Here is a 14,771-nt window from a genome sequence, read left to right on the forward strand (position 1 = left end):
GTTTGTGGTAGTGGGCGTCTGGAAGCCCCTAGAGTTGCTCTCCAGGGCTACTAGCACTCAAGGAAGTTGCAGGGCAGGGTGTCCGAAGCCAACGGAATGCAAAAGCGTGGGGCTGGCGGCGCTCCAGAAGTTCACTTCTTGCGGCTGGAAGTACCGACGTCTGGGGCGGGCAAACTGCGGACACGGGGCGGGGACGTAGGGGCGGGTCAGCAAAGGCCAAGCGATTGTGTCGGGAGAAGGACGGGGCTTGGCGGCGGGCGGGCGGAGCCCCGGGCAAGTGATGTAAGAAACTGAGGGATCCCACTGGGAGAGTCTGGGCGGCGCGGTGAGACCCCAGGGGTGTGGGGCGGGGGATCCCAGTCCCCGCCCTGTTTTCCCCGCCCCTCCCCCTGCCTCCTTCACGCCCCGCCCTCCTCCTCCCCTCTGGTTGGAAAGTTTCTAGAATCTCTTCCCAGCGGCCTTTGCGGTTCCAACATGGCGGAGCTGACGGTGGAGGTTCGCGGCTCCAACGGGGCTTTCTACAAGGTACCAACCCTTCTGCCGCTTTGTCTGGTCTTCTGCGGCCTAGGGCAGGTTTGGGAGTGGGTTGGTGGTTCGGGAGAGTGAGGTGTGGGGTCGAAAAGTGCGGCTAGGCCAAAGCCCGAGGCCTCTGGGTTCGTCGCTTCTCCCCCCTCCACCCGCGGTTTAACGGTCTCGGGGGCCCGGGCTCCGTTATGTTTTGAAACAACACTTCGGACATCTCTTGCGTATTCCCACTTCTGAACCTTCTTCTTGGATGATAGTGCGGCCGTTGGCTGGCCGGTGAGGAGGAGCCGAGTGGCTGCAGGGCGGCAGGGAGTTCCCTGGGAGCAGGCCCGAGCGCCGGGAGGTGGGGGGGTCGTGAAAAGAGGTGGTGGGATTGTGTGGTCACAGCGGCTCCCCCGCCCCTCGGACTGGGCCGAGCGGAAGCGCCTCTGCCCGCTGCTCCGACCCTTCCCCACCCCCATGGGGGGCGCCTCGCGGAATCTCAGGAATTCACCTTTGTACTAGGGTTTTGGGCTAATAAACTTGAGTGTCTGAAGGGGGAGCGGGTACCGGGTTGAGAGTTAGGATCGAAGATAAAGCTAGAAAACCTTGAAATGTGGCGGGTAGGAATATTTTCTGCGGCCTGGGAAATTGGGCGGCGCCTTAGCTCCTTATAACGAAAGAAAAGGAGAGGGTTCTAGGCTTTAAGGTTTAAAACGTGAACTGTATCAAGGAGACAGGTGGGGAGGTGACTATCAGTTACTCAGTATATTTAGGAGGAGATACTGATTTTTGCGCCCCCCGCCCCACGAGGTTTTTGTTTGTTTTCATTGGAAGGAAGGCGATGCATTACTATGGGATCCGAGCTGGAAAACGGAAAAGAATTCGAGAGTAGAGGAATTTAGTAGGGGCTTATAGTGTAGGGGTCACATAACTGAAAATGAAATCTTTGCAGATTAGTTTTGCTGTTATAACGGTCCTTTCTCCCTATTCTCCCTTTCTTCTGAAGTGTGTTAGGGTGTTACAAGATCAATACAAAATCTCCCCAGCTGTTGTCTGTCAGTCAACCTCACTAAGCCAGCATCTCAAATGTTTGAGAGTCCTGGCTATTTTTATGAAGGGCCTTCTCCTAATACAGGAGTATTGTGAGTACGCAGAATGAATTCGTTTTAGCGTACCTTTGATCTCCCGCGGAGTTTGATTTTATTAGGTGGTCGTAATTTGCTATTTTCAGCCTTGTTTTTACTCTCCTAGTTTACTGATTAGCTGTGTGGAATTGGTTTAGCTGTCACGTGGTAACAGCATAGTGGGGAGTCAGAGTTGACGTCTAAAAGGATCTCCCTAGGCTTTTTACGAGTTTAAATCTCCTTACGTGGTTAACATAAAGTAAAAACGGTGACTGCTTGGTGGGGAAGAGTACTTTAATGCGTGACTAGTTATACCTTATCAGTATCTGTTTAAAACTTAGTATCAGACAAAAGGCCTACCTAAAAATTGGACACTTTAACTGCTGTTTTTAAACCTAATGGTTGCCTTCTCTGAGCAAGGCAGACACAGTTGTGTTGTGACACAGTGCACATAGAATGGGATTACCATACTTTTTTTGTCAGGTAGATAAGGTTCATTAGTTTTGCATCATTGTCTATTCAGTTTTTGTGTACAGTTCTTGTATAATGGAGGTATGAATTTTTTCCTGGCATATTGAAACAGAAAAGGGTTATTTGCCGTAACAAATTATGTTCAGCATGTGTAGATAGATGCAACACCATTTCTTTATAGCAAAGATGGTTATATTTATGTTGATCACTTGTTATGCATATGCTTTTTTTTATTTTAAAAGCTTCAATAAGATCATCAGTTTGAAAGTTTTAGTGAAGATTACCATCTTACTTTGGTTTCTCATAGGTTTTTTTTTTTTTTTTCTATTTTTTCTGTTTTTGTCAGTTCACAAATCAAATATCCCCATTTTGGAACTCTAAAGTATTTGTTGTTGATACCTGTCCATACTGTGCAATTCTGTTTGATTCTTAGGTTTTGATTCCATTACCCGTTTTTGCCTAACAAAGTAAGATGTTTCGTTGGCAGAGGTTAGGAAAGACCACAGTTGTGTCTATTGAGAGAGCACTTGGATGTTTGGAATTTTGTTTTGCCATAATCCATCTATACATGCACTATGTGAAAACTGTGGTCTTCAGAGCTCTGGGAGAGTGAAGATGGTGAAGTGGAAGGAGCTGTGCATTTAAATTTAAACAAATAGGAATTCTAGGTTTCTACTTCAGTTTAATCTTATTTAGCAATGTACTGCTGAACAGTCTCCTCGGGCCTATTTTCTTTTTGTGAAATGAGGGGTTTGAAGTAATTCAGTAGTCTGCAATATTTTTTATCCCTTGAAACTGTCCACTTGGAAAAAAATTGGCCCATTGCAAAAGCACTTTATTTTTAGCTACATGAATTATTGAGATTAATTGGCATATAGTAAAATAAGTTATTTAATATGCAATTATATAAGCTTTTGATACATGCTAACAGTTTTGTAACACCAGTACTAAGTAAGAGGAAGAGGCATTCCACCCAAATTTCTCTCATACTCCTTTGTAGTCAGCCTCTGTCCTCACTCCCAGAACCTTTGGTGGTTTCTGTCCTCATAGTTTTGCCTTTTCCATAATGTCCTAAACATAGCATTATACAGAATACTGTGTAGAGTTTTGAATTTGGCTTTTTTCAGTTAGCATAGAAGTGATTTTAAGTAATTTTTTCTAATTTAAAAAATAATACATGGTCAGTGAGGGAATTCTGGAAACTAACGGAAAAAAACAAGTTGCCTTAAGGTAACAGCTGTTAACATTTTGGTGTACTTTTAGTGGTGGTTTTCAGTGTACAGGTGATTCTGATTTTCCTCATTTTTCTCTCCTTTGCCTCCCCTCTAACCTACCCCCACAGACTTGGCTATGAATGTGAATGGCCATTGAAGAATTTCAAAGTCATGAGTTTAGCAGCCATTATCTGCTTGAAGCAGTGCTCTGTAGACATTGATTAAAGATTTTTAGTGGAACTAAACCTTCATTTCACAAAATAATTGGAACCAGTGAAAAACACCCAAAATTAAGATAGTCTTTTCCCCCTCCAAATATTTACACAAATGATACACTAAATACTTTGTTCCGCATCCTGCTCTTTTTACCTAACAACAGTGGATCTGTGGTTGTTAGGTAAATAAAAACATGACATACTCCTGCTTAAAGCCCTGTAATTCAATGGGGATTGGGAAAAATGGGAAATGTTTATTAAGCACTTGATGGGGATGTAATTTTATATAAAATTTTGCTTATACAGCCTTATTTATCTGGAGCAGAGCATCAGTGGGTTTATACTACTTAGTCATTTAAGGTACCTTTTTTTTTTTCTTTTTTAAAAAGTTTTCAAATAGAATTTACATTCTGTGATAGTGTATTTATAGAATGTGTAACTATTACTACAGTCTTATTTTAGAACTTTTTTGTTACCCCCAAAGAAGCCTTGTGCCTATTTGGAGTCATTAAAATGCCTTTTAACTGATGTATATAATATTAAGCTTTGTAATAGCATTGCAGCTTGCATTGCTGTAGGCAGAATATAATTTTAAATAAAAGTTTAAAGTAAGTTACTCAATTTCTGGCTCTTGTAAAGTTTCCTTGGTGTTCCAGGGAACTGTGTGATCTCTAAGATGACTGAATTTTCAAGGGTTGCATAGTAGAAGGTACTTTTAGAGCTCTGCAACTTCTGTTTTTGACTATGTAATTTATCAACTACAAAACATATTTTAGAGTACTGTATTTCCAAAATTTCCTTTTTGCTTTAGCTTAATTTGATGTTACAAGGGAACGTGGAGGTAATTATGCAATAGGTTTATTATTGATAATGATGATGACCTATAGAGTTATAGTAAAGGAGTTGTGATTTGAGAATGTATTGATTTTTCAAAGTTAGTGTAGACGGTTGTTGATTTCTTTATAGAGGTTTTTAACTGTGTAAAAGATGGTGGCTGTCTTAATTATATTAGGGACACTCTATTAGTTAAAAACATATAGTTCCATATATTTTGAAGCTATTTTTAGTTGTACATGTTTTAAAATGCAGTTTTTATAAATACGTAAAAAAAAAAACCCTAAGGTTTGATTGCGTGAAAAGGCCACTTAATTTTAAAAAGCTGAATTTAAATACTGTTGCTGTAAAGTTTTGTTTTTGTATTATAAGAGCAATGTGTAATTAATGAAAAATTTGAAAACACAAAAGCAAAAAAAGAAAAACATAATGTTAGCTGCCTAGAGAAAATATTGTCAGGACCTTATCTTAGAGAAAACATACTTCTTTCCATATTTTTATTTTTATGAACCTTTATATTTTTTATATCATCAGGTATTTGTGTGCCTTCTATAAGATAATAGTTTACTATGAATATTATTAACTATATATTCTTTGAGGCTTATACCTGTATTTCCTCATTTTGTTAGGACTACATGAGGTGTATGTGTTTATCCTTATTTTACATATTAGGAATCTGACAATAATGATAAAGTAACTTGTCCCAGTTATACTGTAGCTGAAATAAAATTTAATTCTAGGGTTTCTCACTTCAATTACGTATTATAGCATAGCATTAGAAGTTGTTCTAAGGAAATCTTAGGATCGTAATCTCATGTTTGAGCTAAGAAGATGGGGCAGATACAGGACTGGATAATAATTCAGGAACTGAATTGTTTATCAGAGTGTTAAGGATGTAGCATACTTGCTTTTGTGTCGTGAAAAGAACAATATGTGTTCTATGATTGACCCCTAATTCTTGTAGTAGCTAGTTGTGAGACCTTGGGTTTTTCATTGCAGTATGAGGCACTTGGATCTCTTTTGACGGTTTATCAAGTGGTGAAATCTGCTTGGTTGTTAGTTCACTGAGGTGCTATCTAACTCTAACAACAACAACATATTATTTGAGCACTCTATCAGAGTGTGCAGGTTCTTTACATGAATTTATCTTATTTAGTCCTCTCAATCACAGTGAAAAAGAGAGTGTCATCACCAGTTGAGGAAACTGAGGCCAAGAAAAGCTAGGTCCATAAAATTAATGCGCTTATTCAAGATTCAGACTGATATTTCAGACTCTGAAGAGCCTGATCGCTAACCATTATGTAATACTTTTTCATGTACAAATATATGGCTACCAAATTATTTTAAATTCTCATGAATACAGTGGGGGTTAAGAGGACTGAATTGGGAGCACTCTTGGTGAAATAATTTAAGCTATGTCTTTACTTTGCGAAAACCTGCCCTTTCCAGTATGGTAGTCACTACCATGAGGTTGAAGTGTGCTAGTATGAATTGATGTCCTTTAACTGTAAAAGTCATACTAGGTTTCAAAGACTTAGTATGAAAAAAAGGAATGTAAGACTCCATAGTTTTAAAATGTTGATTACATGTTGAAATAATATTTTGGATATATAGGGTTAAAATTATTAAAATTAGCTTCATCTGTTTGTTTTTTACTTAATATACCTAAAAATTTTTAAACTGGACAAATGGCTCAAATTATGATTTGTGCTGAATAGTTATGATTTATACTATCTTCAAACTGTGTATTGTTGGCTATGTACGGTATTTTGGGAAATGTTTGAAACGCTTTTATATGTGCATACAGATGTAACTTCCTGTTCAGATTTTCTTACGATGTAACACCTCTTGGTAATCTTAGCATAGTAGTTATCAAAAGGCTTGAGAAAATTCTTTGGCAGATATTTAGCTAGTAGTAGTAATTCTGTTGCGATGCTTATGTTAAATTTTCTAGGACTGGAGTTCCTGTTGTGGCTCAGTGGTAATGAACCTGACTAGTATCCATGAGGACGCGGGTTCGATCCCTGGCCTTCTCAGTGGGTTAAGGATCTGGCGTTGCCTGGACCTGTGGTGTGGGTTGCAGATGTGGCTTGATTCTTGCATTGCTGTGGCTATGGTGTAGGCTGGCAGCTACGTCTCTCATTTGACCCCTAGCCTGGAAACTTCCATATGCCCCATGTGTGGCCCTAAAAACCAAAAAAATAAAGGTTGGGGGGAATAGCTTGATGGTTAAGGATCTGGCATTATCAACTGCTGTGGCTCCAGGTCACAGCTGTGGTGCAGGTTCAGTCCCTGGCCCAGGAGCTTCTGCATGCTATAGGCATGTCCCCCCCCCCCCCCAAAAAAAATGAATAACTTGAGCAAAACAAAATTAAGCAATGGAAAGCATTGCTTTTGTTAATCTGAACATTTATATTTACACATAATAATCTCTTTGGTTTATTTTTCATTATGTTAAAGAGGCTGCAAGCCATGGCAAATTTAAATATCGATTGTTATAACTTGTCTCCCATACTGTAGCCTCAGCATTTCTTGCTTAACTTTTTTGGGAGCATGAATAGAGAGAGGTCTCCCTCAGTAATAACTCTGAAATTCATAATTATTGTTGGCAAAGGAACACGACCATTTCCCTGTCAGAATTTCTTCAGAATCAGGAATCTCATCTTACAGGCTCCTGACTGGGTGCCTTTTTTATTCTGGCTAATTAATCATAATAAAATTTATTTCATAGCTGTTTGCTTTTAATAATTTTTCCAGTCTTAAATTTTTCCATTGACTCGATTTGTGTAGTTAGTAGATTGTGTAGTTTAGTACATATTTGTTAAATGAATAAATGAATCAGTCATTCTTGGTTCTGGACACTATGATTTGTTAATTTGTATAAACACATATATACAAAACTAAGTTAATTATTTCTTATTTTGATTCAAACTCTTAAGAGGTTATGCCTTGATCCTAGTCAAGTTCAGAATTTGTCCCAGAACTGTGCATACAAAAAAATTATAGGAAATTCAGTTCTTTGCAACAGGAAAGTCATTATAGTTTTGTGTGACCATTTGAAACCTCTAAGTCATTCCATTTCAAAAACTGTTGGATATTATATAAATTTGTGAAATTTGTAGGCAAAGAACATCATTAATGCAAACATTAGTAGATATTTATATATTCTTATGTAATTCTCACATTCTAATGTTTAATTTTTAATTCTTAATTCAGAACAGTTAAATGTTCATTACTAACGGATGCCGAAGCCTTGCCTTGACTAACTTTTTTCCCTAACAGAACTGATTCTGTAAGGTTGGAATGATATCTTTAATGCATAATGTAATTAGTAAATTTGTGGACTTACTTGTAGAACATGTGTCCATTGATTTGAAATAATTTCCATTTGTAGATGTAAGTCCTTTTTATTTAAAATTACTATTTTTTTTTTTTTTTTTTTTGGCCATGTCCACAGCATGTGGAAGTTCCTAGGCCAGGGATTGAACCTGTACCGCAGCAGGGACCCAAGCCACTGCAGTGACAATCCTGGACCCTTAACCCGCTGCACCACAAAGAAACTCCTAGGTCCTTTTTTAAGTGTGTATTTTTTGAAGTTAAATTTTTTGATTGCAGGAGCAGTCTTAAAATGTGCTTGTTATGGAATCAAGTTACAACTAAGATCTTTTAGGTGTTGTAAACATCGAACAAACAAGATCTTTTAGGTGTTGTAAACATCGAACAAACGCATCTGTTACTTAGAATGTGGAATTTGAGATCATTAGAGATGGAAAAATTAAAATGATGTGGGGCGTGGTAATGAATATATGTATGTGCTATTTGGAAAAAGTGCTGTTGGACAAAGCATTGAAGATATGTCTCAACTCTTCAAAAATATTTATGTATGTGTGTTTAATTTTATACATGTGTGTAATCATATTACTTTATTATAATTTTTTCCTTACTTCCCTTCACTTGATCTTTTCTCATCCACACTCCATTTAAGTAGCCTGTTTTATAGCCAGATATACATGGTACCAGATTTTACTTCATACTCATATAATGTACATAGATATACATTCAGATGCAAATATGTGTTTTAGTACTGCTCTGAAAAAATAAAGATAATGTACATCTTGGCTCTTTTCTCTTGGAATGTAATTTGTTTTTTAATAGTTACGTTTTTGAAGGTAAATTTGAAGTAAGAACTACCGTGAAATCCATCCATACCCCAGTTAGTCGACATGTTTTTAGTTTTTTTCCATTCCAAATATGTTCCCATTGGTCAGGTTTCAAAGAGTGAGATAGCTAGGTGTTAGGGAATTTTTATCTTTTAACAAATTACATTCCAAAAAGTTTAACACATTGTATTTTTTTCATTTGAATGGTATCTCTTTTCTCTACATTCTTGTCAGAAATGGGTTTTAAAGTCTTTGATTTTTTGCTTTCTATTGTATGTAAAGGGTTATCTCATTGTGACTTTGATGTAAATCTCCACTTGTTATGGCTTCAGGGTTTCCAGTCCTGGTTAAGGCAGCCTTTATCCAGATTATACATATAATCTCTTAGATTTTCTTGTAGCATTTTATTCATTTTCTTGTAGTGTTTTATTTATTCATTTACTTCATGTTTTCTACATCAAAACTTATTTTGAATATTAATAGCAGTTGTACTAGCAGCGCATGTTAAATAATCCTAGAGTCCTTGTTGTGGCTCAGTGGGTTAAGAAGCAGACCTAGTGTATGTGTGGATGATGGTTCATCCCTGGCCTTGCTCCGTGGGTTAAGGATCTGCTGTTGCCACAAGCAAGTTGAGACATAGGTTGCAGATGCAGCTCAGATCTGGCCTTGCTGTGGCTTAGGCCAGCAGCTGCAGCTTCTGTTCAACTCCTAGCCCAAGGAACTTCCATATGCTGAGGGTGCGGCACATTAAAAAAAAAATGCTGTTACCTGAGGCATATGGAAGTTCCCAGGTTAGGGACTGAATTGGAGCCACGGCTGTGACTTACACCACAGCTCAGGGCAATGCCCGATCCTTAACCCACTGAGCAAGGCCAGGGATTGAACCTTTATCCTCATGGATACTAGTCAGGTTCCTTACTGCTGAGCCACAATGGGAACTCCCTCTAAAACCTCTGTTTTAGGGTGGTTTTTTTTTGGTTTTTTTGGTTTTTTTTTTGAGGGGGACACATGAAATAAGGTACTTGTTCTCTTTAGCCAGATCTTCCTCATTTCTGGAATTGGGATGGGAGAAGGATATCCATCATCTAGGCAAGCCGTGTCCCATTCAGGGTTGATAAAACCACCTGAGAATTGCTGCAAAGTCTCTAAGGTGCTCTGGAAAGACCATAGGGAGTTATGGAAGGTTGACATTGTGACTTGTTTTGGGGGAAATAAAGCCGGTTAAAAGAGTCTTATTTCCCTTACCTTACTGCTTTGGGCAGTGTTTGTTTTCTTGTGAATTCTTTTAAGTTAGGGATCATAAAAGCTCCAGGAAGAGTAACCATAGTATTTTGGGGGGAAAGGAATGAGTACCTTTAAGTACCTTTGGCACACCTTTGAGTGCCTAGGAGTACCTTAGTTTAAGAAGCTTCAACTTCATTTTGCAAATTGAGACTCATAATATGTAAAATTATAGAGGTAAAGATGACCACCTAGGTCCCAAAAGTCAGTTTTCTCAATCGCATAGAGTTTCTCATCTGAATTAGAAAATTCAGAAACACCATATTCTCAATTCTTCCAAGGATTGTGCATAGCTAGTACATTTTTAGATGCACAGAGAAGTTAGGTCGTTACACACAATGAATGCCTTAGTGACTGGACTGTACTCTCTTCGAACCCTGATTAAGAAATAACTTGCTGTATTCACTCATGTTTTTCTTTTTTTAATCCTGTAAAATGCTTCATCTATGTGTGGAGTGCAAAAGTAGGACAGCAGATGATTCTGACTGTTGACATGTTGATTTGAGGTATAAAAATAAGCCACAGATAGAAGTGTATATATAGTTGGAAGTTGGGTTTGAGTTCAGGAAACAGGTCATTTTTCCATATGTAGATTTGGGAAATTGGTGGAAGATATATGCAATTTCATTTTATCTAAAATAGCATTAGTTTGTAAGAGGCACTAGGAAAGAAGAAATATTGCTAGTGGATCTATGAGTGGTAGTTTACCTTTCAGGATTCTTGTTACTTATTGAAAGATTATTTTTATTTTTTGTCTTTTTGCCTTTTGAGGGCCGCTCTCTTGGCATATGGAGGTTCTCAGGTTAGGGGTCTAATTGGAGCTGTAGCCACTGGCCTACACCAGAGCCACAGCAACGTGGGATCTGAGCTGCGTCTGCGACCTACACCACAGCTCACGGCAACGCCAGATCCTTAACCCACTGAGCAAGGCCAGGCAGGGATCAAACCCGCAACCTCATGGTTCCTAGTCAGATTCGTTAACCACTGAGCCACGACGGAAACCCCGAAAGTTTATTTTTAAACACTTGGGTAAATAAAATGGAAAACATAAGCAGAATTAAGTGATTAAAACATTTTCATGTTCAGATGATTGTGTCTCTTTTCACAATATCTTCCTCAGTGCCAGGAGAGCATTGATGTTGCAAGCATACTTTAAAAGAGCTCTCCTCTATTATCTCTAGGATTTTCTTCCAAGAATTTTCACCTACTCTGCAAGTTTTGATGCTGGTGCTTTCTTGATTTTATCAGAAGGTGTCCACAGAACAACCTTCTGGTAAGAAACTAAATCCTTCCTAAATTGGTACTTAATTGGTTTGCTGAGTGAACTATCAAGGGGTTTCAGTCACTTCACAGAGAATTGCAGGCAAACCAAGTTTGAGCATGCTTTACAGTGACACTACTTGACAGCTGTTTGGCTATTGGTTGTTCTAAGAAGCCATCAATTGTAAGGAGCACCCTCATTCAGGGATGTAAAATTGTTAGAATTGACAGATTGAAACAGTAGACTGGGGCCAAAGAATGAATCACTAGAGAAACTGATAACTGACCAAAGAATAACAAGTAATCATCTATTTTGTTCTTGGGAAAACAAAAACCTGAGGTGAATTTTGCATAAATTCTGCTGTTTCCTTTTTCGTGGATTTTATTTTTGTAATTACATTTATCCACAGCAGTAAACTTTAACTGATTGGGTTGGGGAAAATGGAGAGTTAACCCAGTTTAAAGGCCCTACAGGATCTCACAACTGATCCCAGTGCCTCTTAATATATGATGAATTTAATTATTTAGTTTTAGAAATACAGAATTTTATCACAGAGTTGCTGCAGTAATTAAGTCATCAACTCTAATGTCTTAACTCTTTAGAAAGAAAACTAAAATGTAGATGTTTGTTGTGCCAAATAAATATAAAAATAAAGTCTTTAAATTTCACTCCAGTGATCTTAGGAAAGACTTGTGGGAACTTCTTGCTTGCTTTTAAAAGAATAAGTGTGAACTAGAGGTTTGATGGCTGATGAATCCTGGCTTTTTTCTCTTAAGATTAGAGTCATTAAAAACATAGCCTCCAATTAGGAAGATTATTCTGATTCTTGACGGCCTTTTTTGCTCAGTCTTTCGGCAATGGCAACGAGTAAACTCTTCTAACAAGAATTCTGATGTTTAAAAAAGAGTTAAGAGCTATAGGGAGCTCCCTGGTGATACAGTGGGTTAAGGATCTGGTGTTACCACTGTTAGGGCTCCGGTCACAGCTGTTGCCAGCTGTGGCTCTGGTCTGATTTCTGGCCCCAGAACTTGTGCATGACACGGGCCTGGACAGTATAAGAAAAAAGTTAAAGCTTTAGGGTGTAAATCTTGGATCCAGCTTCTTGTACTAGTTTCTTAAGTATTAAGGTTTTTGAAGTTTCTTTTTCCTTCTTTATAAGGAATGTACATTTAGCGTTGTAATGAATTGCAGTAATAAAGTCATTAGGGGTTTTTTGAAAAATCTAAAGTAGCAGGTGATTTTGAAATGAACTTTGTAGACCAAGTAATTTTTTTAGACTAAGATGCTGTGTTGTTGATGAGTTCAGAAGTTGGAGTGTTCTCAAAACAGAATGAGTTAGATTTTGATGTTTTGTTCTGGGACTTTGCTTTAAATAGGCGTTTTAGGAAAGGCGCCTTATTTCTTCAAAATAGTATTGTTACTAGACTTAACCTTTCAAGAGTTTAAAACTATGAACTGAATTACTAAAGGCATTTTATTTTCTAACCATGATATAATGCAAAGAGTTGCAGACAGAAGAGGAGGTTTTAAATTTAGCATTTATAACCTCCTAGGGAGTAAAACTTTGGGGCTTTATGGATATATATTTTTTCAGTTTCCCTTTCTCAAAAAGGATGGATCTGGAAGGTCTGTAGAAGAAAGTGTGTTTATCCTCGGAGCGGCTTTACTACAGCCAGGGTCCATAATTCATCTTTTCTGATTTTTGACTATATAATCTCAATCTTTCAATTCCTGAATTTAATTCATACCATGTTTCTTTCTCCTTAAGCAATAGGATTTTTTTCCCTTCATGACTACCCTCATCAGGTTTCTGTTTTTCAACTGTATTGTTCTGTAACTTCAGAAGTGTATGTTTAAGTTAGGCAGATATCTTGAAGTACACCTGTTCTTTCCACAGGCCATTTAAGCTCCCAACTCAAAATTGTCAAACACCTTATAAAAATGTTTTTAAAAATGAGGTTGAGGAGTTCCCATCATGGCGTAGTGGTTAATGAATCTGACTAGGAGCCATGAGGTTGCATGTTTGATCCCTGGCCTTGCTCAGTGGGTTAAGGATCTGGCGTTGCCGTGAGCTGTGGTGTAGGTTGCAGACGTGGCTTGGATCTCGAGTTGCTGTGGCTCTGGCATAGGCCAGCGGCTGCAGCTCCAATTAGACCCCTAGCCTGGGAACCTCCATATGCCGAGAGAGCGGCCCTAGAAAAGGCAAAAAGACCAAAAATAAATAAATAAAAATGAAGTTTATATTTGTAGTCCGATACGGAAGAGTCTACAAGAAATATATAGTGTGAGGAGAAAAGCAGAGTTCAGACCAAATTGCAGTAAACATATAACATTTTAAAGAGGATTTATATGTTATTACAGTTTGTTTATTTTACTTTACTTTTTATTTTTTTTTGCCACAGCGTGCAGTGGCTTGATGTGGGATCTTGATTCCCAGACCAGGGATTGAACCTGGACTGCAACTTGAAAATACTGAATTCTAGCCACTAGGTCACCAGGGAGCTCCTACAATTTGTTTTTTTGTGAATTACTCATTACATAATTTAGACCCATTGTTTCCCTCTCTTATCAGTTTGTTCAGCTTGTTTTTACTAACTCACCTGAGAATATGAGAATAGTATAAATTGAGAAATTAACTCTGTTGTGTGTTGTTCCCTCTTTCTCCCTTCCTTCTTGGTATGTGACAGTGTTTGTCATATTCCAGATTTTAGGTAGTATGAATTTATCAAACTTTGGCTTGTGGCTTTGAGTTTTTTGTTTTTTTGGTTAGAGAAGCCTTCCTTAATTCAAGGCAATAAGTAATTTGCTTATGGTTTCTCCTGGAATCTTTATCGATTTAAGAAAGTTTGGATCTTTCATCAGTTGGGTTTTAATGCTCATGAAGACATCCAATTTCATTTTCCCAAATAATTATCTAAATTTCCCAGTACCATTTAAAAATAATTCATTTCTCCCCCATTTGTAGTTCTTAAAAGATTTAACCTATTTTTAGGATCTGTGTTTTTTAAAAATGTCTTTTTTGTCCTGATTATTGTAACTTTAAAATTTAGAAGTTCCTGTTGTGTCTTAGAGAGTTAAGAACTTGACCTAGTGTCCATGAGGATGTAGGTTTGAGCCCCTTCTCTAGATCAGTGGTTTAAGGATCCAGCATTGCCTGCAAACTGCCATATAGGTCGTGGATGCAGCTTGGATCCAGTCTTGCTGTGGCCATGGTGGCAGCTGCAGCTTTGATTTGACCCCTAGCCCTGAAACTTCCATATGCCTTAGGTGTAGCCCTAAAAAGGAAAAGCATTTTTTTAGTATTCAGTATGGATAATGTTTTCTCATTATTCCCTATCTCCATTTAAAAGTTTCTTTTTTTTGAGTGCCGCCTTTTTTGTTTTTGAGATACACTTTGGTGTAATTTTATTAAGACTAATTCCTTAGTCCCTCAGCAGAATTATACACTTGGTATTTTAGTGGAATCTTATTTAGGGGCATATGGAAATTTTTACATAGACCTAAAATATGACGTGGTTTACATTTTTCTCAATGTTCTATTTATATTTATTAGTCAGGTTTCAAAGATGTTTGCACATAGGTCGTGCAGTGTTTTTGTTTGTTTTGGTTAAGGGCATTTCTAGGACTTTACTTTTTTGTGTGTTTTATTTTCCAGCTACTTGTATTTAGCTAGAAAGGCTAATTGATATTGGTTAACTTGCCAC

The 14,771-nt window shown here is 37.9% G+C and overlaps 1 protein-coding gene across 8 annotated transcripts in view; it reads left to right on the forward strand.

The window, feature by feature from the left end:
• FXR1 (FMR1 autosomal homolog 1) overlaps positions 229-14,771 on the forward strand; it is a 60,491-nt gene continuing 45,948 nt past the window's right edge. For 7 of the 8 annotated variants that reach the window (XM_021071240.1, XM_005670017.3, XM_003358694.4 and 4 more), the window contains exon 1: positions 436-525. In XM_021071240.1, the coding sequence (XP_020926899.1) occupies positions 475-525 (51 nt within the window). In that variant the 5' untranslated portion in view covers positions 436-474. Of the gene's footprint in view, positions 283-435; positions 526-14,771 lie in introns of those variants that run through there. The other variant, XM_021071238.1, reaches the window with a different exon arrangement.

The sequence above is a fragment of the Sus scrofa genome, chromosome 13 (genome assembly GCF_000003025.6).
Source record: "Sus scrofa isolate TJ Tabasco breed Duroc chromosome 13, Sscrofa11.1, whole genome shotgun sequence".
In the NCBI taxonomy this organism is placed as follows: domain Eukaryota; kingdom Metazoa; phylum Chordata; class Mammalia; order Artiodactyla; family Suidae; genus Sus; species Sus scrofa.